Source organism: Oryzias latipes, chromosome 9 (assembly GCF_053564925.1).
Source record: "Oryzias latipes strain Hd-rR chromosome 9, Olatipes_Hd-rR_3.1".
Lineage (NCBI taxonomy): Eukaryota > Metazoa > Chordata > Actinopteri > Beloniformes > Adrianichthyidae > Oryzias > Oryzias latipes.
Window position 1 is genome coordinate 27600722 of NC_136245.1, and position 20041 is coordinate 27620762.

The window sequence follows — 20041 nt, forward strand, 5'->3', positions numbered from 1 at the left end:
CCCCCATAATCAATATCCGTTTTGCAGGCTTGGCCTTATTTTGGGGCTTTTTTTTCCTGCTTGTCTGAACTGTGTGATCCTAACCGACACAGGTCTATATTTAAAATAAAGGTCTGAGCAATAAAATTAAAAACATATACCTGTATATAAACATCCCAGAATATGTTTCAATTAGGGAACACATATAGGAGGCAAAAAAACTTATAAAGTGTATGGAGGTTACTGTGTCCCATTATTTTGCATCTGTTCTATTCATAACTGTCAAAGTTTATTAAATACGGGTTCGTCAAGACACCTCAAATGTAAAACATCACAGTCTGAAAAAAAATTGATAACAATTTTATTTTAAACTCATGTTTGTAATAGATTTTCTTTTCAAAAGACAAAACCGTTTTTTTTTCTTAACTAAATCCCAGGGGTTACTTATGAAATCAAACATGTTACAGGGCTGAGGTCTGTACTACAAAAGCCCCACTTCTCTGTTTAGAAAAAATTAATTTATAACAATTTAAATGTGGTATACTTTTATAAACAACAAATACAAGCTTCTTTTAAAACATAAAACATTCTGTGTCAAATAAGATCCTCCTGTTGTAGCTTCCTTACTTAGATTACAAATGCAATAAAGCCATGTCAAGTCATGTCATCTTAGGTACACCCTCATCCTTTTTAATCTTATTAGTATTGAATATAAACATGACATCGGTTCAGGATCCCAAATTTAAAAAAAATCTATATTATGTAAATAAAGTTATATACTTTTAGGACTTTGCCTCTGAACAGCAACTACTGTTGTGCAGGAGATTATATCAAATTGTGGTTTGAATTAGTCTGTAAACAAACCACTTTAACAGCTATCATTTTGCTCAGCTATCTGACGTGTGTACTTTGGAGGAGTGGAAGAGCTCAGTTACTCTTTATTTAGTGTAATGTCAGCCTTTGTAATAATAATAATAATAATAATAATAATACTAACCTACACAGTTTATTTATTTTAAAAAAAAATAACCTCATCTTAAAGATCTTGGCATAAATCACAAAACTTAACCAACTACAGCAAGTTACTCTATATAAACTTTAAATATAATATTCATTTAAATTTTTAGCATTTCACTTCAGAGCCACAATTAAGACACAAGAGATGCATATGGCTCTGGAACCCCAGGTTGCATAGGGTCCCCTCAGACCCAGTCATCTTTAGAGCCAGAGCAATTGTGCAATGGTTATTCTTCTAACAATCAATATTTTACAATGACGTTTACAACAAAGTTGTTTCCCTTCTTTACTGGTCTGTAGCTTAAAATGTCTGATAGATCCTTAAACTGGACACATTTAATAAATTAGACATAGTGCTGTGCTGTATGTATCTATTTACAACTTAAATGTCTCCCACTTTTATAGTTTTCCTTTTCCAGTCCCTATTGGTTTTAAATCTGCCATTCCTATTTACAACTACCATTTATTTATTGTGTTTAGTGTTGTACACTGCTGCAGAAGCCCTTTGTGATTCTGTAGATGCCTTTGCAAATAAAAAGTCCTTTATTTGAAGCTGCCTCACAGGGGAACATAATAGAAAAGAGATTTAGAACCCACCTTTAATGTGTTAATAAATGTCTTTGCAAATAAATCAATGCTCAAATTGACACATAGCACATATTAGCATGGTCTAAAAGCAATTTTTTCTTTGTCTAAATTGGCATGGGGACAAAAAATGGTTTAATTTTTACGTTTTCTTCAGTTTAAATAATAACCATGCAGGTTCAGAAAGTTGCAAAAGGGTAATCTATCAAAGAAGACTTAACTCCCTCTAGTGGTCACAATGGAAAGTACGTGTGTTTAATGTTGATGTAACAAGAAATTAAAAGAGTCAATGTTTAGTTTAGTATTTTAGTATGTAAAGAATTGAATTGCTTTTTTGTGTTTTATTTGAACTTAAGATTATGCACTCATATAACACATGTGGCCATTTTTTAAAGTTAAACACATTTACTGTTTTTGAAAAATTTCAAGAGAATAGAAAACCTATTGCCATGGATTTTTTTAATTAAATAAGACAAACGTTTAACATTATTTCTCAATATTACTGTTAATATTATTCAGATGGTTTTTATACAATGCATCCTTTTGTTTTTGACCTAAAACGATTACGTAACTTTGGCGCCTCTGGGTCCTTTCGTTTCCCTTTAAAACGATAAAACATAAACAGATCACTCAGCGCGGGAAAAGGCCATCTGGTACAGCGTAAAGCTAAATCAACCGCCCTTTTCAGTTGTTGGCTCCGCCGAACAGTCCGCTTGCTTTCATTGGCTAATGTTGCTGTCAATCTTCTGAGGCGCGCATGCATTTGATTGGTCAGGACGTTTCAGCCAATCACTTCACACAGAGCACTTCCTATTCTTTCTATTAGCCGAAGGATTGCATGTTGGCCGTTGAGACGCTACCATTCGTTGCCTTAAACACGTGGTATCAGATACGCGCCCGTCATTGGTTAGTTTACCAGACAGGCGCGATTTTGCAACGCGGGACAACGTTCTTGTGTGAGCATACAGGTCAGTCCAGCCAACCCACTGTGGTTTGAAAGGAACCACTTTACGGACTACTTTATTTTTATTTCGCAGGTGTATGTTAGCTTTTTATCTTTTCTTCCTGCGAAATGAAGAATAAACTACCCTGGACTGAATATATATAGCTAGTTTATGTTAATCGACATTTTGTTCCAATCCGCAAAAAATCATTACAGTTTTGTTCTTTGTGGCCATCTGCGTGTTTTCTAGAATCACACGATGGCAGATACGAAACATTCCCGGGTAATTTTCTGCGACGATTCCCCGAAAAGGGTTTTGGTTTCTGTTATCAAGACGACCCCGATCAAGCCCAAGAAAGCAGACGCTTTGATGCCAACGAGCCCAGGCTTCAGTGACTTCATGGTCTACCCGTGGAAATGGGGAGAGAACGCCCACAATGTGACCCTGAGCCCGGGCTCTGTCAACGGAGCTGCCTCCCCGACAGGGACGCAGATGGCCCGGGAAGCGGACACGGCTCCGTCGCCTGACCAAATCAAGGTATGACACTCTTTTATGTTGTCCAAGCTGTGCAGTGTTGCAGAATTGTCCATCATGTTTATAGTTTAATTCATTTAAAAAGAATAAAACAATAATATCATACATTTTCATAATGTCTGCTGCAGTGCATAATTAATAAAACTTTACTATAAGTATATGTCACATGCTATGACAACAATAATCTTTGATGACAAAATAATCACAAATGTATCTTAAAAACTCACAGATTAATCATATTTAGATTTTTTGAAATTCTGTTAAGTTTGTGTTTTTTAAAGTTACTTTTATTCTATTGGATCAAGGCAACATGGCCGGTAAGCAGTCATTTAAAAAACGCCCGCGCATTAGGGTGTGACGCTGGATTTTTAAACCCCAGTTACTTCCTGCTTTTGGAGCAGCTGCTCGGGCGTGACGTGGAGCTGCGCGCCAAAAAATTACCGGAAGTTAAGGAATAAAAAAAATCTCCAAAAAAACTTTATTGTAAACATTAGGTCCAGTACAAAACTATCAATTTACACTGTCTGTTAATGCAAACATATAAATAAGTCAGTCACAAATGTGCAAAATAATTTTGAACAGCTAAAAAAGTAAATAAAGAAATGTTTTTGGCAATTATTTAGGTAGTATTACATTTTAAATTATTGTTATTACCCCTTGAAATTGTGCCACATCTGTAAGTAACGTGTTTTTGTAATAAGCAGCAGTACTGAATAGTTTGGTGCAAAGATTTTTTAGCTATTGACTTTAATTTTTAGATTACAGTTTTAGAATAAAGAGCACCTGTTGCGGACCAGAATTCCAGAAAAGGGAATCTTGTAGCTTTCTGGCAATTAAGATTTTGGCAACCCAAATAGACTTTCCCTCATTATGAGGTTCGTCTCCAAGTGGTACTTTTAAGAAAAAGGGCATTTTTATTACGTATGTAAAATATAGAAATAAGTAATATTTCCATTCCTGCAGTTTTCAGTGGTCTTTAACCCTGTTCCTCGTGAGCCCTACTTGTTTTGGAGCTAACCTAATTGCTTCTCGACTGGATCAGGTGTGTTCAGTCAATCAGAAACTGGGCTCACTTAATCCAGCCAATCAGCAATCACTGAAGAAGGGTTAGCTACAAAACAGGGCTGGAGACGCATCCATCACACCATATTCATAACAAATACTTCAATGATGACGTCTCTCTGTTTCTATGGATACACAATTTTGAACCCTGCTTTTAATGTGCGCCTATTTCTGCTGTCAGGATGGTATCCGCAGGGGCCGTCCTCGAGCGGACACGGTCCGGGAGCTGATAAGCGAGGGGGAAACCTCATCCAGTCGGATTCGCTGCAACATTTGCAACCGCGTGTTCCCCAGAGAGAAGTCCCTGCAGGCTCACAAGAGGACGCACACAGGTGGGGTGGCTGACGAGCAAAGACTGGGAAAACCCAGGTGACACTAAAAAGAAACCCCACTACCATCAGCAATCGCATGACATCTATTCCCAATTTGAGTAAAAACTTTAGAAAGAAAGAAAAAGCCTGAATTGTCAAAACACTGTAAAAGTGGTCGCAGCTCAACTCGGATAAGAAAAAGGACGGATCCTCACTTTAAAAGCAGTTTAAAAACATTTTCTCAACAACATCGACCCTAACGACACACTCCTTTGATTTCAGGAGAGAGGCCGTACATGTGTGACTACCCAAACTGCGGGAAGGCGTTTGTGCAGAGCGGTCAGCTGAAGACACACCAGAGGCTGCACACGGGCGAAAAGCCCTTCGTCTGCTCAGAGAAAGGTCCTTTTTCTGTTTGTTTTTATGGTGGGAGAAACCTGGTGAATATTAAAAAAAAAATACTTGGAAGTCAGTGTTGGGTAGTTTCCAGAGGCCCAGTTCCATTTGGAAAGTACCCAAAAAAGCAAAGCACTCTAGTGACATGAATGTTTGTGATTAAAACCATAGCTTTATTTAGTGTATAACACTTCCTTAAAGCAAACCTTTGCTTGGGTTGAATGAAAGAGAAGTGCAGAACTCTAAATCATTGTCTAACTTGCTGCGTTTCTTCGTGCTGTTTCTCTCTACAGGATGTGGAAGTCGCTTCACACACGCCAACCGTCACTGCCCCAAACACCCCTTCTCTCGCCTGAACAGGGAGGAGCCAAAGGTGGGCCCGGGGAAGGCTCAGTCTGCAGATAACAAGGCTGTGGCAGAGTGGCTGGCAAAGTAAGTGAATGTAGAAGTGCATTAGCAAACACAGACAACTCTCAGAATCACTCCAAGGAAAATGGTGTTTGTAGCATTTTCTCATGATGGAGGATTTGTATTAAAGAAAACGAAGCCCTTTATTCAAGTCTTTGTGAATCAGGAGCAGAAGAAAAAATGGAAAAAGAGCTTTTTATGACTTAGAAACTCTGCTCCGCCCCCTTTGGATGCACAGCAGAGAATCCATTACGTAAATGGTGGTTTTCCTCCTCTGAGCCATTTTTATTGGACTGATAATGTTGGGATGGGGGTGCGAGGGGCTGTAAGCTAGCAAGAGCTTTCAGCAAAAACTGAGATTTGAATTTCTAAAGAGCTGCTGCTGCTGCTCTGCAGAAACTATGTCCTAGAAAACGAAAAACATCTTTGTGCTTCCTCCAGATACTGGCAGACCCGTGAGCAGCGCGCGCCTACAACCTGCAAGGTCAAGCCGCAGAGCAAAGCCAGAGCACAGGACCAAGAGCAGCAGGATCCCATGGAGTTCACCCAGTCGGATGAAGAGAACGAGGAAGAAGAGGTGTCCGTGGAGGAAGAGAAGGGCAGCCAGGGTGGGGCGGCGAGGCGCCGTCTCCAGGAGCAACGGGAGCGTCTCCACGGCGCTCTGGCTCTCATCGAGCTGGCCAACAACCTGTCAGCCTGAACCGGGCCACGCTTCCCGTCTCCAGTCAGCCTTCCTGCGGCGCGTGCGGTTACTAAAAGTTGTCTCGAGCGCAGATCAGCGACTAGTTTAGTTTGCTCGGCGACATCAGTCCCCCTCACAGCACCAGGAAGGCACAAGCTAAAGCACCTTACTGAGCTTTCATTTTATCCTTTTAGGCTGCTATAATTATAGGGTTTGACAATATGAAGAATGTCTTTCTTTTCTCTTGCCTTCTAAAGGCAAAGAAAGAATCTTATGTTTTTAAACTGTTTCATTTGCACTTTGGTAACGAGTTTAAGTATATTTTGAGGACGAAGCGAGAGTGTGTGGCTGTTTATGTGGATGAAGCTCGGACAGAAGGATGCAGGGTGTGGTCAGACGGCAAAGATCTGTGACGTTCAAACGGACAGAATTGTTTTGTTTTTCTCTCCCTGGTTCTCAACTTTAAGAAGGTAGAGGTGGGAAGAAGTCTGACATCCTTGTCTTTTGATTTTTTTTTTAAACTTTTTTAAGAAGGGTTGAGGATGCAAACCAGATCAGGCAAAAAAAAAAAAAAACCCAACAACTCTGGACACTTTTTCATGTTTTGTACGACCTGTAAATTGTTTTTCATACTTGTTCAGAGTCTGTTTTCATTGTGAAGACCCCCACCACCACCTACCATAATCACCAATGTTTTATAGGAGATGTCAACTTTTATATTAAAAGGTGGCAGACTGGGTTTGGCGCTGACGACAAACCTTCCTCTCTGCTGACATTTTGAGGTGCTGGGATCCTTCTTTAAAGGGAAGAACAGATGTTTTTTGGTTTTTTTTGATGATCTGCCGAATGAATTCAGGTGTTTGTCCTGTCTTGACGAAGCACTTCTAACCTGTATCATGTGTAAAAAAAGAAAGGAGGCAGTGAGAACTAGTTTTGTTTGCAGGAGAGTGGCACCGTTATCTGGAACCGGATTTGTGCAGTGGAGGGAAATTCCCCAAACTTTTTATTTTATAACGCTACTTCTTTTGAAACTGACCGTACAAAAACTTTTGCATCTTTCTGGTTATAATCTAAATCTGGTGTGAAAAAGATGCTGGGATCAACTGGAAGACAAAACGCAGATAAACAAAAAAAAAAACAGCCGTAGTACCCTGATACATTTGGAAACTATAATCCCCAAGCTCTTGTCTTGTGTTTTAGAAAAAGTCATTTTAATATATAAATGTAGTGTTTGTGTGCACACTATTTACAGAAAGCTTTGGAGATTTAATTGTAGTTTGGGTTTGTGCCTCTGCTAACATCCTGCAGCAGTTTCCTTGTTGGTTAGATAACACTGCTTACCTTTATAGTCATTTTATTCCACATGTTACAGTTATGATTCAGTCAGGCTGTCCACACTGCTCTGTCATTGTAATAAATATTCACAGAATCTGACCCATCGTCGTCTTTTTCTGTCAACAGATCTGTGAATTTGAAAATTCTACAAGTAAAAACCAAGTTTAAAATTTTGGATATATAGGATTCCCCAATATGGAGAAAAACAGCACCACCTAGTGGTAAATGCAGGCATTGCTGGCTCAGTGCTTCCTGGGTGAATCCTCGGTTATGTGGATCTTCTGCTCTTGTGCGTCTCCAGAGTCACTTCCAGAGGATTTACTGGTGCTAAATGTCAGATAAGAATACACCAGTCCTCCTGACATACTGCAAAGCAAAGAAATTTACAATTCAGTGATTACATAGCGTATTTATACTCTACTAAAGTAGTTTTTAGGCAGTCAACCAGTACAGGTAAATATTTTTACAAAAAAGCCATAAAGTTCAGCTTTAGCAGTTCCAAAAGTGAAATTCAATCACTACACAAAAATTGAAATTGTCTTAATATATCAAAAAATTAGAATTTTGTGAAAGATATTTGGACACTATGATCACAACTTTTTTTTTTTAATGGCAAATATATCGTCACAGATTTTGTGGGGCGAAAAACACATTACTGAATAGGTTTTGTATGATGACTGTTCTGAAAAACGTGGATGATTTATAAATAAATTAAAATGCATTACTTTTACATGAAAAAGTGTTTGGTCACAATGCATTGTGGTCTATATTCGCCAGTCCAGTGAGCATCGATGCACATTGTTTTTTTTCTGCAGAGACTTCTGGGAAATTGTAGATTCGGACAGCATTACAAAATTGAAAACATGCTAATTAGTGCACAAAGTCGTGAGTTGTGAAGGAATTCGGACACAACCCGAGTCTGTGGGTCAATAGACTACAGCCGCAAGGACAGTCATCCACACCATTCACAAGTCAAATGACCCAATTCCTAAACAAGCTATATGTGGTAGGAAAAGATGGAGGAGTACCAGGAATAATTGGCAAAATCTATGATTGAGTCATAATTTAATGATTTACTAGTGTATGAGAACGTGGATGTCTGATCAATTTTATGACTATGTCTGATATATCCTTAGATAGATATACATTTCTGTTGTTTGTCTTGCTTTTGTATTATTTCTGCTTTGATTGCTTGAAATAAACCATCTTCAGATGTAAATCCTCTGCTTTATGAGACTTTATCCTCCATTTGCCATAATCAAACTACTCATTTAGGAGTGCCATAAATGTAAAGAATATGAAACTTTTTCACTATATTTTAATTTTATGAGATGTGCAAGTCTCTAAATAGTTGTTGTAGCCACAGCAGCCCTTGAGGGAGGAGGGTGGGTTCCAACTCCTTTCGGCAAAAATACTCATTAACTTCCTCTTTGTGAAAAAAAAAAAGAAGTATTTCATTCAAACGACAGAAGTTGCAATCATTTGCTGTTTCAAAAAAATGCTTTCCTTCTCCCTCTTAATATCCAAAAAGCTAAGAGGCTGCAGGTGAGCACAGATTTTGAGGGAGGAGTCTGGAACCAACAAATCCAAATCCAGTCCCATATAAATAAACATATGCAAATACAGTTGATCCATTTCATAATATACACTCTAAACACTGCAAATTGGACATATTTCAATTCAATTCAATTTGACTTATGTAGCCCATAATTTTAGCTATAGTCGTCTCAATGGCCTTTATATCCGCAATTGTATTAGAACATAAAATCCGTCATAAAATACAATAAGTAATTGCTGAACTAAACTAAACAGACTAAGCTAAATTGGGCACCCCTACCCTAACACCCTCCTTCTCGATAAGGACCCCCCACACACACACACACAAAAAAAAAGGGGGGGGGGGGGCTTAGGGATGTCCACAATTACAAATGAGACTGAATCTGGCTCCAACTATTGCACGTATAGCATTTGCCCTTTTAGAACCTAATCTCAGCAAAATATTACAGACAAGAAAGGTGTGACCTTGTGCGCACTTTTATACTTTTAACCAGCCGTCTGCCTCTCAACTGCTCTCAAAAGAATGAAAGAAGAGGAAAAAGTGCAAAGAACTAAGTGGAACAAACGTTTACCAGATAGTGAGTCCGAGGAAATTTGTCCAAGAGAACAGATAGTCTCCCCCAACAAAGATGCCAATATATGCAACAGCAACATTCTGAAACGGAGGAGCAGAGCTTAGTGAATGTTTGGATGTACTTAGGTTTTTATAAATGTAATATATTAAAGGGAAATAAAGCCAAATGTTTTCCTGCAGCAGTAAAGGTCTCCCACCCAAACATCAGCCAGTTCTATAACTGTTTTTAGTAATCATGATCTTTAAAATCCAATAATTTAAGAAAATATTCTATATTATGTTTGGTGCCCTGTAAATGTAAACTTGGTCCTTAAATATATGTGCATAATTTGTGTGCTGTGGTCTTATCAGTATGTTCTTACCTTTATTGCCCCGACCACAGTGGTAGTAAGCGCCGAGTTATAATAGCTGCACAGAACTATGGAGTACATCAACACAAACCTGCAAAAACACAAGTCTTTACTTCCTGCATAGACTTAAAGCACGAACATGAACAAAACTGCAACCTATATTTGACTGTGGCCACTAACGAAAGTACTCAAACTTAAGTACAATGGCTCACCCCATGATGCAGGAAATGAGAAAACACAAGACAAATGCGGTTTTTCCCCAGTCCTCAAATGCAACTGCCTGTTGATGAAAACCAGAGCGTGCATAAGTGAGACGAGCCCTCGGCTGGGCGGTAAACAAGGCATTTTGGTTGTTTGTACCTTGTGTAAATCACCAGTCACCGCACTTGCCAAGAGAGTAGGGATGACGAGGAGAAGTGCATTGTAAAATAAGACACCATACTTCCCCAGTGCCTAAACAGAAACAAAGAAAACATTTCACATATTAGACCAAAAATGCCGTCTTGGTTAACCAGGACTTTAGCTGCTGTGTTAGAAAAGAAAAGTAAAACTGTTACTTGTATAAAATGCTTAACAATCCCTTTAACAAAGTCTGTTTACTTAAAAGGGTGTAAACTGAAAAACAAATAGAAAAAAGTACAGCAACCCCTTCTACAAACGCGTTTAGTTTAATATTCAGTCTTGTCCACACCTTTTTGTTTTTCCTAATTAAAATAAAAAACAATACAAAGTTAGTCAAGAACTTTGGAGGATAAAGTTCCCAATAAACTTTTGACAAAGACTCTTAGCGCCTGGTTTTCAGAGTCCAATAGTAAGATCTGATTATTTTTTAGAATTCTTTAATGATCACTTATACTTTTGATATGTGATCAAGCACTTAACGCTTGTACAGATTTTAAGGTATTTTTACACATTAGGCCTAAGGAAGTGATAGTGCCAGATGACAAAAAACAAATCTACAATCTATTGTTTTAAAGGGATTCTAAATCTTTCTGCACCTCATCAGTTTGAGGGTATTCGGAGCTGCAACCTTTTTTTTTTTTTTTTTTTAATTAACCCAGCTTGCAAAGACGTGATTTTTAATAAAATTATTTATACATCCACCCTCTTTATGTGTGGTTTGCTTCTTGCTTTGGCGGTTTTAGAAGCTGCTGTTAAACCAATGGAACGACTATGAATATACCTAGCAGATTTTCTTCCTCATGGATAGGAAATCAACTTGAAATGAATGATGTCACACTTTTATTCTGCATCTACTCCTGACTTTTACCTATTCGGATCTGCTAAAGAGAATAAAATAACAGAAGAGAAAATATTTAAATACTCAGGTTTTAAGTAGAAAAATGAGAAAAAGCAAATAAACGATGCTATAAACATTTTGAGTGTTCCTCATGTAGCATGCTACGATGCCTTCTCCCTTTTCTAATTGATCAAACCATGAGATATAAAGGAAAAACCCATAAGCCAATAAGGAATCCATTCCAAGACTCCAAGATTTTGGGAGCTTTAGGTGACATCAAAGAGACTTTTTACCATCTAAAGTCTAAAACTACTCTGAATTTCCGAACTCGAAGCTCAACGACTGAATAGGTTAAGTCACAGACACAGCAACCTGATCGCCAAGTTTCTTCTTGGTGAACACTCCGTATGCTGCGGTGAAAGCATCGTTAAGAAGGATGAATGTGTATCCCCCCACATCAAAGGCCAGGTCCGAGCTGAATGGGATGGAGGAAAACATTATGGCATCCTATATGTTCAATATAATAATAACAATATTAACAATTCAAGTCCTTGCCAGGACGTTTACCTTGCAGCAACCAGGGCACCAAACATTATTGCCACAACACAGCAAACGATGCGCCTTGGAAATGTTTTTCTAAAACAAAAAAAGAACAACTAAGAGTCATCAAATATGGATACAATTCTTTTATATTTCTTTCGGTACAGCTTTGTCCTTGTCTTAACGTCAGATTACCAAATAATGGCCAAAAAAAACGTTTTACCTTAGCATGTATGCTTCCAATAGCATTGTCATCAGAATAGTGAACTTCCTTAGCACCGTAAACATGGGCAAACTGTAAAAAAAAGTTTTTAAAGGAAGACAAATGGGTGACCTCTGTGACAATTCAACCTGAACATGAATGCTCTGTTTAAATAAGTCGCATTTTGTAACCTGAGTTTTTTGGTGCTTCCTAGTCCTGTTACATGGTTTCCAACATACAGCAGGGGGAGAGGGAAAATCTGCCCAATAAACAGAAATATTTTCATAAAATAAATCCATTTAATGATATACATACTGTATGTTCATAAAATAAATAAATTAAATAAATAAATAATATACATATTTTTGTAAAATAAATCTATTTAATATACATATTTTCATAAAATAAATCCATTTAATGATATACATACTGTATGTTCATAAAATAAATCAATTAAATAAATAAATAATATACATATTTTCATAAAATAAATCTATTTAATAATATAAATTTTTTCATAAAATAAATCTATTTGATTAATAAATAATTGGGCTGCAAGTTTTAAGGAAAATGTGCGATTTGTGATATCAGTGATCAATGTTGCGATGACGATATAATTTGTGATACATGAACAACCAATAACATAATTTCCTTTTCACAGAAACAGTTTCATTTAAATAAGAGTTAACATGACTTAAACTACACTTCAAATGACCCTTGTCTACATAAGAGGCAAACTCTACAATAAAAGGGCTCCATCTGATTGGTCAACAACGTGAAGCCGTCCATCCGATTGGTCAAAAACATAAAGGGATTTATTTGATTCATTAAATACTTCAAGCTGCCATAAGATTGATTTAGCACATTTATGATAACCATTTATTATAATTTTCTCTGTCTTTTGCGATATGCATATTGCACCACTTGATATCGGGATAACGATATATTTGTAATGTTTGCGAAAAAATATAAATATTTTCACAAAATATATAAGTTTAATAAATACTATAAATATTTTCATAAAACAAATCAATGTAATAAATAAATAAACAAGATAAACATTTCCATAAAATGCAAAATTTAATAAAATGAAAATTTTCATAAAAGAAAATACATTTAATAAATAAATATATATTTCTAAATAAAAAATCAGTTAAAAATATAAATATGTTCATAAAAGAAATAAAGCTCCCACGTTTAATTAATAAATAATAAAATGTTTTCATGATAGTAAAAACATTTGATTAATAAATAAAAAGAACAGCTTACTTTGAAGAAAATGCTTCTATCAAAGTCTGGAAATTGCACCATTTTGTTCATTTTGGCCACATAGAGGACAACCACTGTGGTGATCATCTGAAAGAACAACATTTTCATTTTTGGACCCAAAAAATTAAAAATTAACAAAGGCGCTGCCACATGACTCCACACACCCGGAGGAATTTACCTGTCCGATTCCCAGACACAGGTAAGAGGGAAACCTGCAGACAACAGAGCACGCGTGAGCGTGGAGCCGGCTCTGTGACAGACGGAAGAGTGACGCGGCGTGACACCAACCTGAAGCTCGTCAGCACAGTCTTGTTCACCACCGTGATGAGGAACGAGCTGGCGGCGTAGAAGACGGCCGATAGGAACTTGAGCAGCGCGGAGTGGTCGGCCGCGTCCCTCCGTTCCTCAGCAGACATGCTCAGAAGCCACAAGCCCTCCGAGCGCCTGGAAGTGGGCTATAACCGCTTTTAGCCGTCTGCAACGGCTCTAAACTCTCCTGTTTCCTGAAAAAGCAGAGGCTGACAACAGGAAAGGAGAGGCACAGGTGGGCGGTCCTCCAACTGTTGTGTAATTGAGAGGGGGAGTCAACTTTAATCGCTTAACAAGCAAAAATAAAACAAATAGTAGAAGACTATTATTTTGAAAGGTCAGCAGATGTGAGTTCTATTTTTCTTTTCATTTTTTCTTCTGTCTTGGACACTCCTTCCTTCCTCTGTGGCACATTTTTGACTCAATAGTAAACCATGCCTTGTTAAAGAATGCTTTTGGTACAGTCATAACTTATTAGAAGGGGTGTAACGATTCATGTCAACAACAATTCCATTCACATCATAATTTGGGGTTTTCAATCTGCTTCGTAGTCGATATCGGTTCATTTGGAACAATCCGATTCACCGACCTAAAATGGATTCAGGACATCTTTAGCAAAAACCTCAACCAGTGCAACTCAGAGATAAATACCTACTGAACATTGCAGGTGAAGTTTTCCAGATTCCTTGTATTTCTTTCAAGATGATTGAGTACATTAAATGTGTACAAACAAACAAGTAAACTAAAGTTAAAGTCAAATCCATTCACATTTTAGTTTCCTAAAGTTCAGCCCACTGTTGTTGTTTTTTTCACATCAAAATAAATTAAAGGTAACATTAATAGAACATTCTCAATGTATGGCAGGGGTGTCAAACTCATTTTGGTTCGGGGGCCACATTCAACCCGTCTGATCCTAAGTGGGGCCAGACCAGTAACACAAAAGCAAAAAACAGCTTCTTTTTTTTTTAACTCAACATAGCAGCCTAATCACTTATTACTACACATTCATTCACAGAGACCAAAGGATCTCAAATTAAATGCATTTCACTTTTAAAAATTGGTTTATTCAATTTCATACAGACTGAATATTTGACATCTGACACTGAAGCAATCCTGATTATAAACTCAAGAGGGGCTATGGAAAAAAATGAAACACCCTTCCTAAAATGTAAATGTGTAAATCAATGAAAAATTAAACTAAATTAAACTTGCAAACACAAAGAATTTGGAGTTAACCTCCTTTCTCTCCTGAAACTGCACCCGACCATCAATATCAGGATTCAAATCGTGAGCAGAAACACATTTACTGTCATTCAAGTGTGCAAAACACAAGGAAATGTCCAAGAGTCTTTTTCTAGTTGCTGCCTGAATTTTGTGGCATCACCTGCCTTCTTCCTGATCTTTGATTGAGCGCCATCAGTGACCAGACTGACATCATGTGACCAGTTCACTCCAATATCGTCCAGCACAGTAACTAGAGAGCTGACTATGTCATCAGCTGTTGTTGTGTCCATCAACTCAAGAAACTCCGCTGTGACGGTCTCCTCAACACTTCTAATAAGTACCCTCAGTTGTATATATCTGTGATGTTGGTGCTGTCATCAATAGTGACCAAATATGCAATAAATGACTGGATTCCTTCATTTGGCCGCCCAAGTCTCCTCAGAGATGTTGTATCTGATCGTAATCCTTGACAGACTCATGTTGGCAAAGGTCGACTGCTTTTTGGGGCCCAAGACTTCTGCAGCCATCAGCATTTTTCAGTAGGTTCACCACTCGAAAATGGTTTGGATGTTTGCTCCAACTTGTTTGCAATAAGGTAGCATTCACTGCTCTATTTACTGCTGCAGTAAATGCAGACGGGTGTTCTACAGTCCAGCTAATAGTTGGTAAATCTTCTCTTTTCTTAACTGTGAAACTTTTCTGAGTCTCATAGTGGTGCCGAATGTTATTTTCTCTGAGCACTGCGACCTGTTGACATACCAAGCATTCAGCTCCGTGAACAAATAAAACTGTGTCCATTTTTCCTGGAAAGCTCAGCACTCCACTTCAACCTTCTTTTCTTTTTGAGAAGACTATTATTTTGAAAGGTCAGCAGATGTGAGTTCTATTTTTCTTTTCATTTTTTCTTCTGTCTTGGACACTCCTTCCTTCCTCTGTGGCACATTTTTGACTCAATAGTAAACCATGCCTTGTTAAAGAATGCTTTTGGTACAGTCATAACTTATTAGAAGGGGTGTAACGATTCATGTCAACAACAATTCCATTCACATCATAATTTGGGGTTTTCAATCTGCTTCGTAGTCGATATCGGTTCATTTGGAACAATCCGATTCACCGACCTAAAATGGATTCAGGACATCTTTAGCAAAAACCTCAACCAGTGCAACTCAGAGATAAATACCTACTGAACATTGCAGGTGAAGTTTTCCAGATTCCTTGTATTTCTTTCAAGATGATTGAGTACATTAAATGTGTACAAACAAACAAGTAAACTAAAGTTAAAGTCAAATCCATTCACATTTTAGTTTCCTAAAGTTCAGCCCACTGTTGTTGTTTTTTTCACATCAAAATAAATTAAAGGTAACATTAATAGAACATTCTCAATGTATGGCAGGGGTGTCAAACTCATTTTGGTTCGGGGGCCACATTCAACCCGTCTGATCCTAAGTGGGGCCAGACCAGTAACACAAAAGCAAAAAACAGCTTCTTTTTTTTTTAACTCAACATAGCAGCCTAATCACTTATTACTACACATTCATTCACAGAGACCAAAGGATCTCAAATTAAATGCATTTCACTTTTAAAAATTGGTTTATTCAATTTCATACAGACTGAATATTTGACATCTGACACTGAAGCAATCCTGATTATAAACTCAAGAGGGGCTATGGAAAAAAATGAAACACCCTTCCTAAAATGTAAATGTGTAAATCAATGAAAAATTAAACTAAATTAAACTTGCAAACACAAAGAATTTGGAGTTAACCTCCTTTCTCTCCTGAAACTGCACCCGACCATCAATATCAGGATTCAAATCGTGAGCAGAAACACATTTACTGTCATTCAAGTGTGCAAAACACAAGGAAATGTCCAAGAGTCTTTTTCTAGTTGCTGCCTGAATTTTGTGGCATCACCTGCCTTCTTCCTGATCTTTGATTGAGCGCCATCAGTGACCAGACTGACATCATGTGACCAGTTCACTCCAATATCGTCCAGCACAGTAACTAGAGAGCTGACTATGTCATCAGCTGTTGTTGTGTCCATCAACTCAAGAAACTCCGCTGTGACGGTCTCCTCAACACTTCTAATAAGTACCCTCAGTTGTATATATCTGTGATGTTGGTGCTGTCATCAATAGTGACCAAATATGCAATAAATGACTGGATTCCTTCATTTGGCCGCCCAAGTCTCCTCAGAGATGTTGTATCTGATCGTAATCCTTGACAGACTCATGTTGGCAAAGGTCGACTGCTTTTTGGGGCCCAAGACTTCTGCAGCCATCAGCATTTTTCAGTAGGTTCACCACTCGAAAATGGTTTGGATGTTTGCTCCAACTTGTTTGCAATAAGGTAGCATTCACTGCTCTATTTACTGCTGCAGTAAATGCAGACGGGTGTTCTACAGTCCAGCTAATAGTTGGTAAATCTTCTCTTTTCTTAACTGTGAAACTTTTCTGAGTCTCATAGTGGTGCCGAATGTTATTTTCTCTGAGCACTGCGACCTGTTGACATACCAAGCATTCAGCTCCGTGAACAAATAAAACTGTGTCCATTTTTCCTGGAAAGCTCAGCACTCCACTTCAACCTTCTTTTCTTTTTGACAACATTATGGTCATTAGGGTGTCATTTCTGATCATTCTTATAGCAACATAACAGCGGTGAGGCTCGCGGGGAACCAAACTGCATCTTACTCAGACACAGAGCTGTTAGGTTTTGCTTTTAGCATGTGCAGAGATAAGCTGTTTCCCCTGTTTTGCTTTTCCTTTGCTTCCCCTAGTGGCGGAATTGCGCATTTCGTCTATTTCTTTAAAAAAAAATCATAACTTGCCACAGGAATGGACTAGAAACGTGCTTTTTAAAACATCATTATAATTTTTACTCTTCGTGACTGGGCCGGATTGAAAAATCTGACATGCATGTCCTGAGCCACTCCTGCCAACTTCTCTGCCACACCAGCCCTCCTTGTACAAACCACAGCTCATCTCTCTGTATTCTCTCGATCTACAATCGAGAGAATACAATAGAATTGTGGTTGTCTTTCACTGTATGAAACCATACTATATCTCAAATATACTCACCTCTGACCTCAGGTTAACTTCCACAGATCTTTACCGTAACTATTCTATGAATCATCATCTTTAGTCATTTGGATCTTGACGTGTACTGAAAACAAATATTTTTTTTGTCATATACCTGTTACTTCCTAACATGCTTTCAGTAGCCTTTAGGCTCCAAATTTTTTTAGTCAGAAAAGAAAAACTAGATTTTATGCAAGCTTTAGTTTTTTGGGCAAAAACCTTCAGTCCAAAAACCATCTATTTTTATTTACCATTATTTGTTTAGCAACAAATGCCGTCTGAAGCCCAACAGTAAAAGCCAATGAACTTACACTAAAGCAAGAAATAAAAAAGGAGAAACTCTTAAAGTATAAATATTGTTTGACCTGAATGGGAGAGGAACAAGTTGACCAGATTTAGGCCTGTCATTGTTCAGTTAGTGGCGGTAACTTGAGCGTCAGTGTAGACACTAAAATTGGTTCTGGAAAAGAAAGATGCTTTTAGCAAAGCTAATTCTGTAGATATTTGTGTTATAACTGTTATACTGAATATGATCTGTGAACTACAAATATTTGTCTGATTTGGTTCATGCTTGAACAAAATTCTGTTCTATCTTGGAAGATAGAATGATTAAAGACAATATTTCACAACACAAGCTATGATGTGTGCCAACGGAGTGTGACATGAGGTTAAAGTAAGACTCAAGAAGTCTGAGAACTTTCTACTTTCTGTTTGTTTTTTAACAATTAGAGCAGAAATGAACAGAGCCTTGTGCGTGGATTACAGAATGTTTTGTTAATCAAATCACTGTGTAATGCAGCTCGTACCCACCCAGTTTTAAACGGTCATCTGTCTCAGCCATTCCAAGGTAAACGTTGTTAGATAAAGAGCTGTCACACATCTGTGAGCGGGTAGGGAAAAGGAATTTGTGTGCTGACACCATGCATTAAGAGTCAGAGGGAGAAACCTCATTAAGCCACTACGTTTGAGCGAATCTGTTTGGGTTTTTTCTGATGTAAGTGATTTACATTTGCTGCCAATATGTATAACCAAAATAAAGCAGGAATTAAAAATTGCCAATTCAAGATTTCTAACTCTTGGTGTGGCTGTAAGTTTAAAAACCACTTTGATCATCTTTTAATCTGTTTTAAAAGCGTTCCCAGTGGTCTTTACATTATAATAAGGCTGTTTGTTTGTTTTTAAGCAAAAATAGAAAAAACTGTGTTGTTTTCTTGAACATAGTTTCTGCAGAGCGACAGTAATTCATTTGAAATTCACCTCTGAGTGGTGGACGGGATGTCAGAGTACATTTCAGAAAAAATGAAACAGAAAATAAGATGATCGATTCTCTTAGTGAATGCACTCGTTTACCCCAGAGGAATCTGCGTTTGGACATGTTTGGGTTTAGTTTATAGTCATAAACGGCCGTTTCCCCCACTTTGTACTCTCAGTGCCTGCACAAGATGGTGCTGTGGGATCAGATCTTGGAGCAGGATGTTTCGCTGAAAAACTTTCCAACATTCTTTTTTTCCCACAGATTTTTATGGAAGACACTAAAACTGATCCCTTGTGGAGGAATTTTTATTTTTACCTTGAGGTAAAAATGAGTGAAACCACTGTGACAGCTTTACTGTTCTCAGATTAGTGCCTGAAGGGTTTATCAACGTGGGGAACTTTTTAAATGGTGCATACTTTTATAGTGTTTTGCTTACCTTGCTTTAAGGCCCAAAATGCTGTACCAATTCACCCATGTACACACATGCACACACTGATGGCATCTCTCCTGCCTAACACCAGTGCCAACCCATGACAGCAGGAGCAACGTGGGGTTCAGTGTCTTTTCCAAGGACACTTTGACACAAAGCGGGAACCAAACCTTTGATCCTCTGATCAGAGGTCGACCACTCTACCTCTGCAATATTGGAAACTGAATTGCTGCTTTGTTCATGTTACATTTATATCTTTAAGCCTAAATAAATATGTATTAATTATTGATGTGTTTTTATTTAACTCCTGAGCTTCTGCACAGAAAGAGGAGCTGGATTCCAGTAACACGTCTATACCCTTTGGGATACTCTGAGTTACCGTGTTTGGACAAGCCTTCTTTGACTTAAACAGATTCCCACAGTCAAGTACCGGTATGTCTTTCCATTTATTAGTTTGAATGACTGTAACTGTAATTCCTAATGCAACAATTTCCAGAATTCAGTTTGACATGTTAAGTTTCACACGGATCAATTATTCTATGGCAATGTGTGAATATGCATGTTTTTACTTTTTCAGAGGTGTGATGAGTTAAGCATTTTACATGAATTACCGTCTACTGTTCTGTCATGCGAGGTGCCTCAGGGCTCCAACCCTTTCTCTTTTTCAGATGTTTAGATCATTTCCGACATGAATGCTTTCTTTTTGTTTTTGAAATGCCAATTTAATACTAAAACAGAAATTTGCTCTTAGGGCACAACATT

At 37.8% G+C, this 20041-nt stretch overlaps 2 protein-coding genes across 4 annotated transcripts; one reads left to right on the forward strand and one right to left on the reverse strand.

Moving 5' to 3' along the window:
* The first annotated feature begins 2408 nt into the window (after positions 1–2408).
* znf367 (zinc finger protein 367) lies at positions 2409–7352 on the forward strand. Of its 2 annotated transcripts, XM_020705796.3 has the most exons (6): positions 2409–2549; positions 2775–3062; positions 4303–4453; positions 4715–4834; positions 5122–5260; positions 5678–7352. In XM_020705796.3, the coding sequence occupies exons 2-6, from the start codon at positions 2784–2786 to the stop codon at positions 5934–5936; spliced, it is 948 nt and encodes a 315-aa protein (XP_020561455.1). In that variant the 5' UTR covers positions 2409–2549; positions 2775–2783; the 3' UTR covers positions 5937–7352. The 2 variants fall into 2 exon arrangements, with proteins under 2 accessions (XP_020561455.1, XP_004072263.1); XM_004072215.4 differs by having other exon boundaries at positions 2520–3062.
* Positions 7256–14511, reverse strand: slc35d2 (solute carrier family 35 member D2). Of its 2 annotated transcripts, XM_023958331.2 has the most exons (13): positions 13274–14511; positions 13164–13197; positions 12986–13072; positions 11908–11975; positions 11738–11809; positions 11542–11610; positions 11347–11449; positions 10095–10187; positions 9947–10014; positions 9747–9825; positions 9383–9465; positions 7469–7619; positions 7256–7381 (listed from the first exon to the last, which is right to left on the reverse strand). In XM_023958331.2, exons 1-12 carry the CDS (start codon positions 13399–13401, stop codon positions 7496–7498), a joined length of 1008 nt encoding a protein of 335 aa, XP_023814099.1. In that variant the 5' UTR covers positions 13402–14511; the 3' UTR covers positions 7256–7381; positions 7469–7495. The 2 variants fall into 2 exon arrangements, with proteins under 2 accessions (XP_023814099.1, XP_023814098.1); XM_023958330.2 differs by having other exon boundaries at positions 7256–7619.
* Between the last annotated feature and the right edge of the window lie 5530 nt (positions 14512–20041).

Excerpts from the sequence above, each read along its gene's own strand:
- slc35d2 (XM_023958331.2), bottom strand. The coding sequence starts at position 13,401 with ATGTCTGCTGAGGAACGGAGGGACGCGGCCGACCACTCCGCGCTGCTC. Across the intron at positions 10,015-10,094 it reads TGACTGGTGATTTACACAAG|GCAGTTGCATTTGAGGACTG; the intron begins GTACAAACAACC and ends TTTCATCAACAG. Across the intron at positions 7,620-9,382 it reads TTCCTCGGACTCACTATCTG|TATGTCAGGAGGACTGGTGT; the intron begins GTAAACGTTTGT and ends TTTGCTTTGCAG.
- znf367 (XM_020705796.3), top strand. The coding sequence starts at position 2,784 with ATGGCAGATACGAAACATTCCCGGGTAATTTTCTGCGACGATTCCCCG. Across the intron at positions 3,063-4,302 it reads CGTCGCCTGACCAAATCAAG|GATGGTATCCGCAGGGGCCG; the intron begins GTATGACACTCT and ends TTCTGCTGTCAG. Across the intron at positions 4,835-5,121 it reads CTTCGTCTGCTCAGAGAAAG|GATGTGGAAGTCGCTTCACA; the intron begins GTCCTTTTTCTG and ends TTCTCTCTACAG.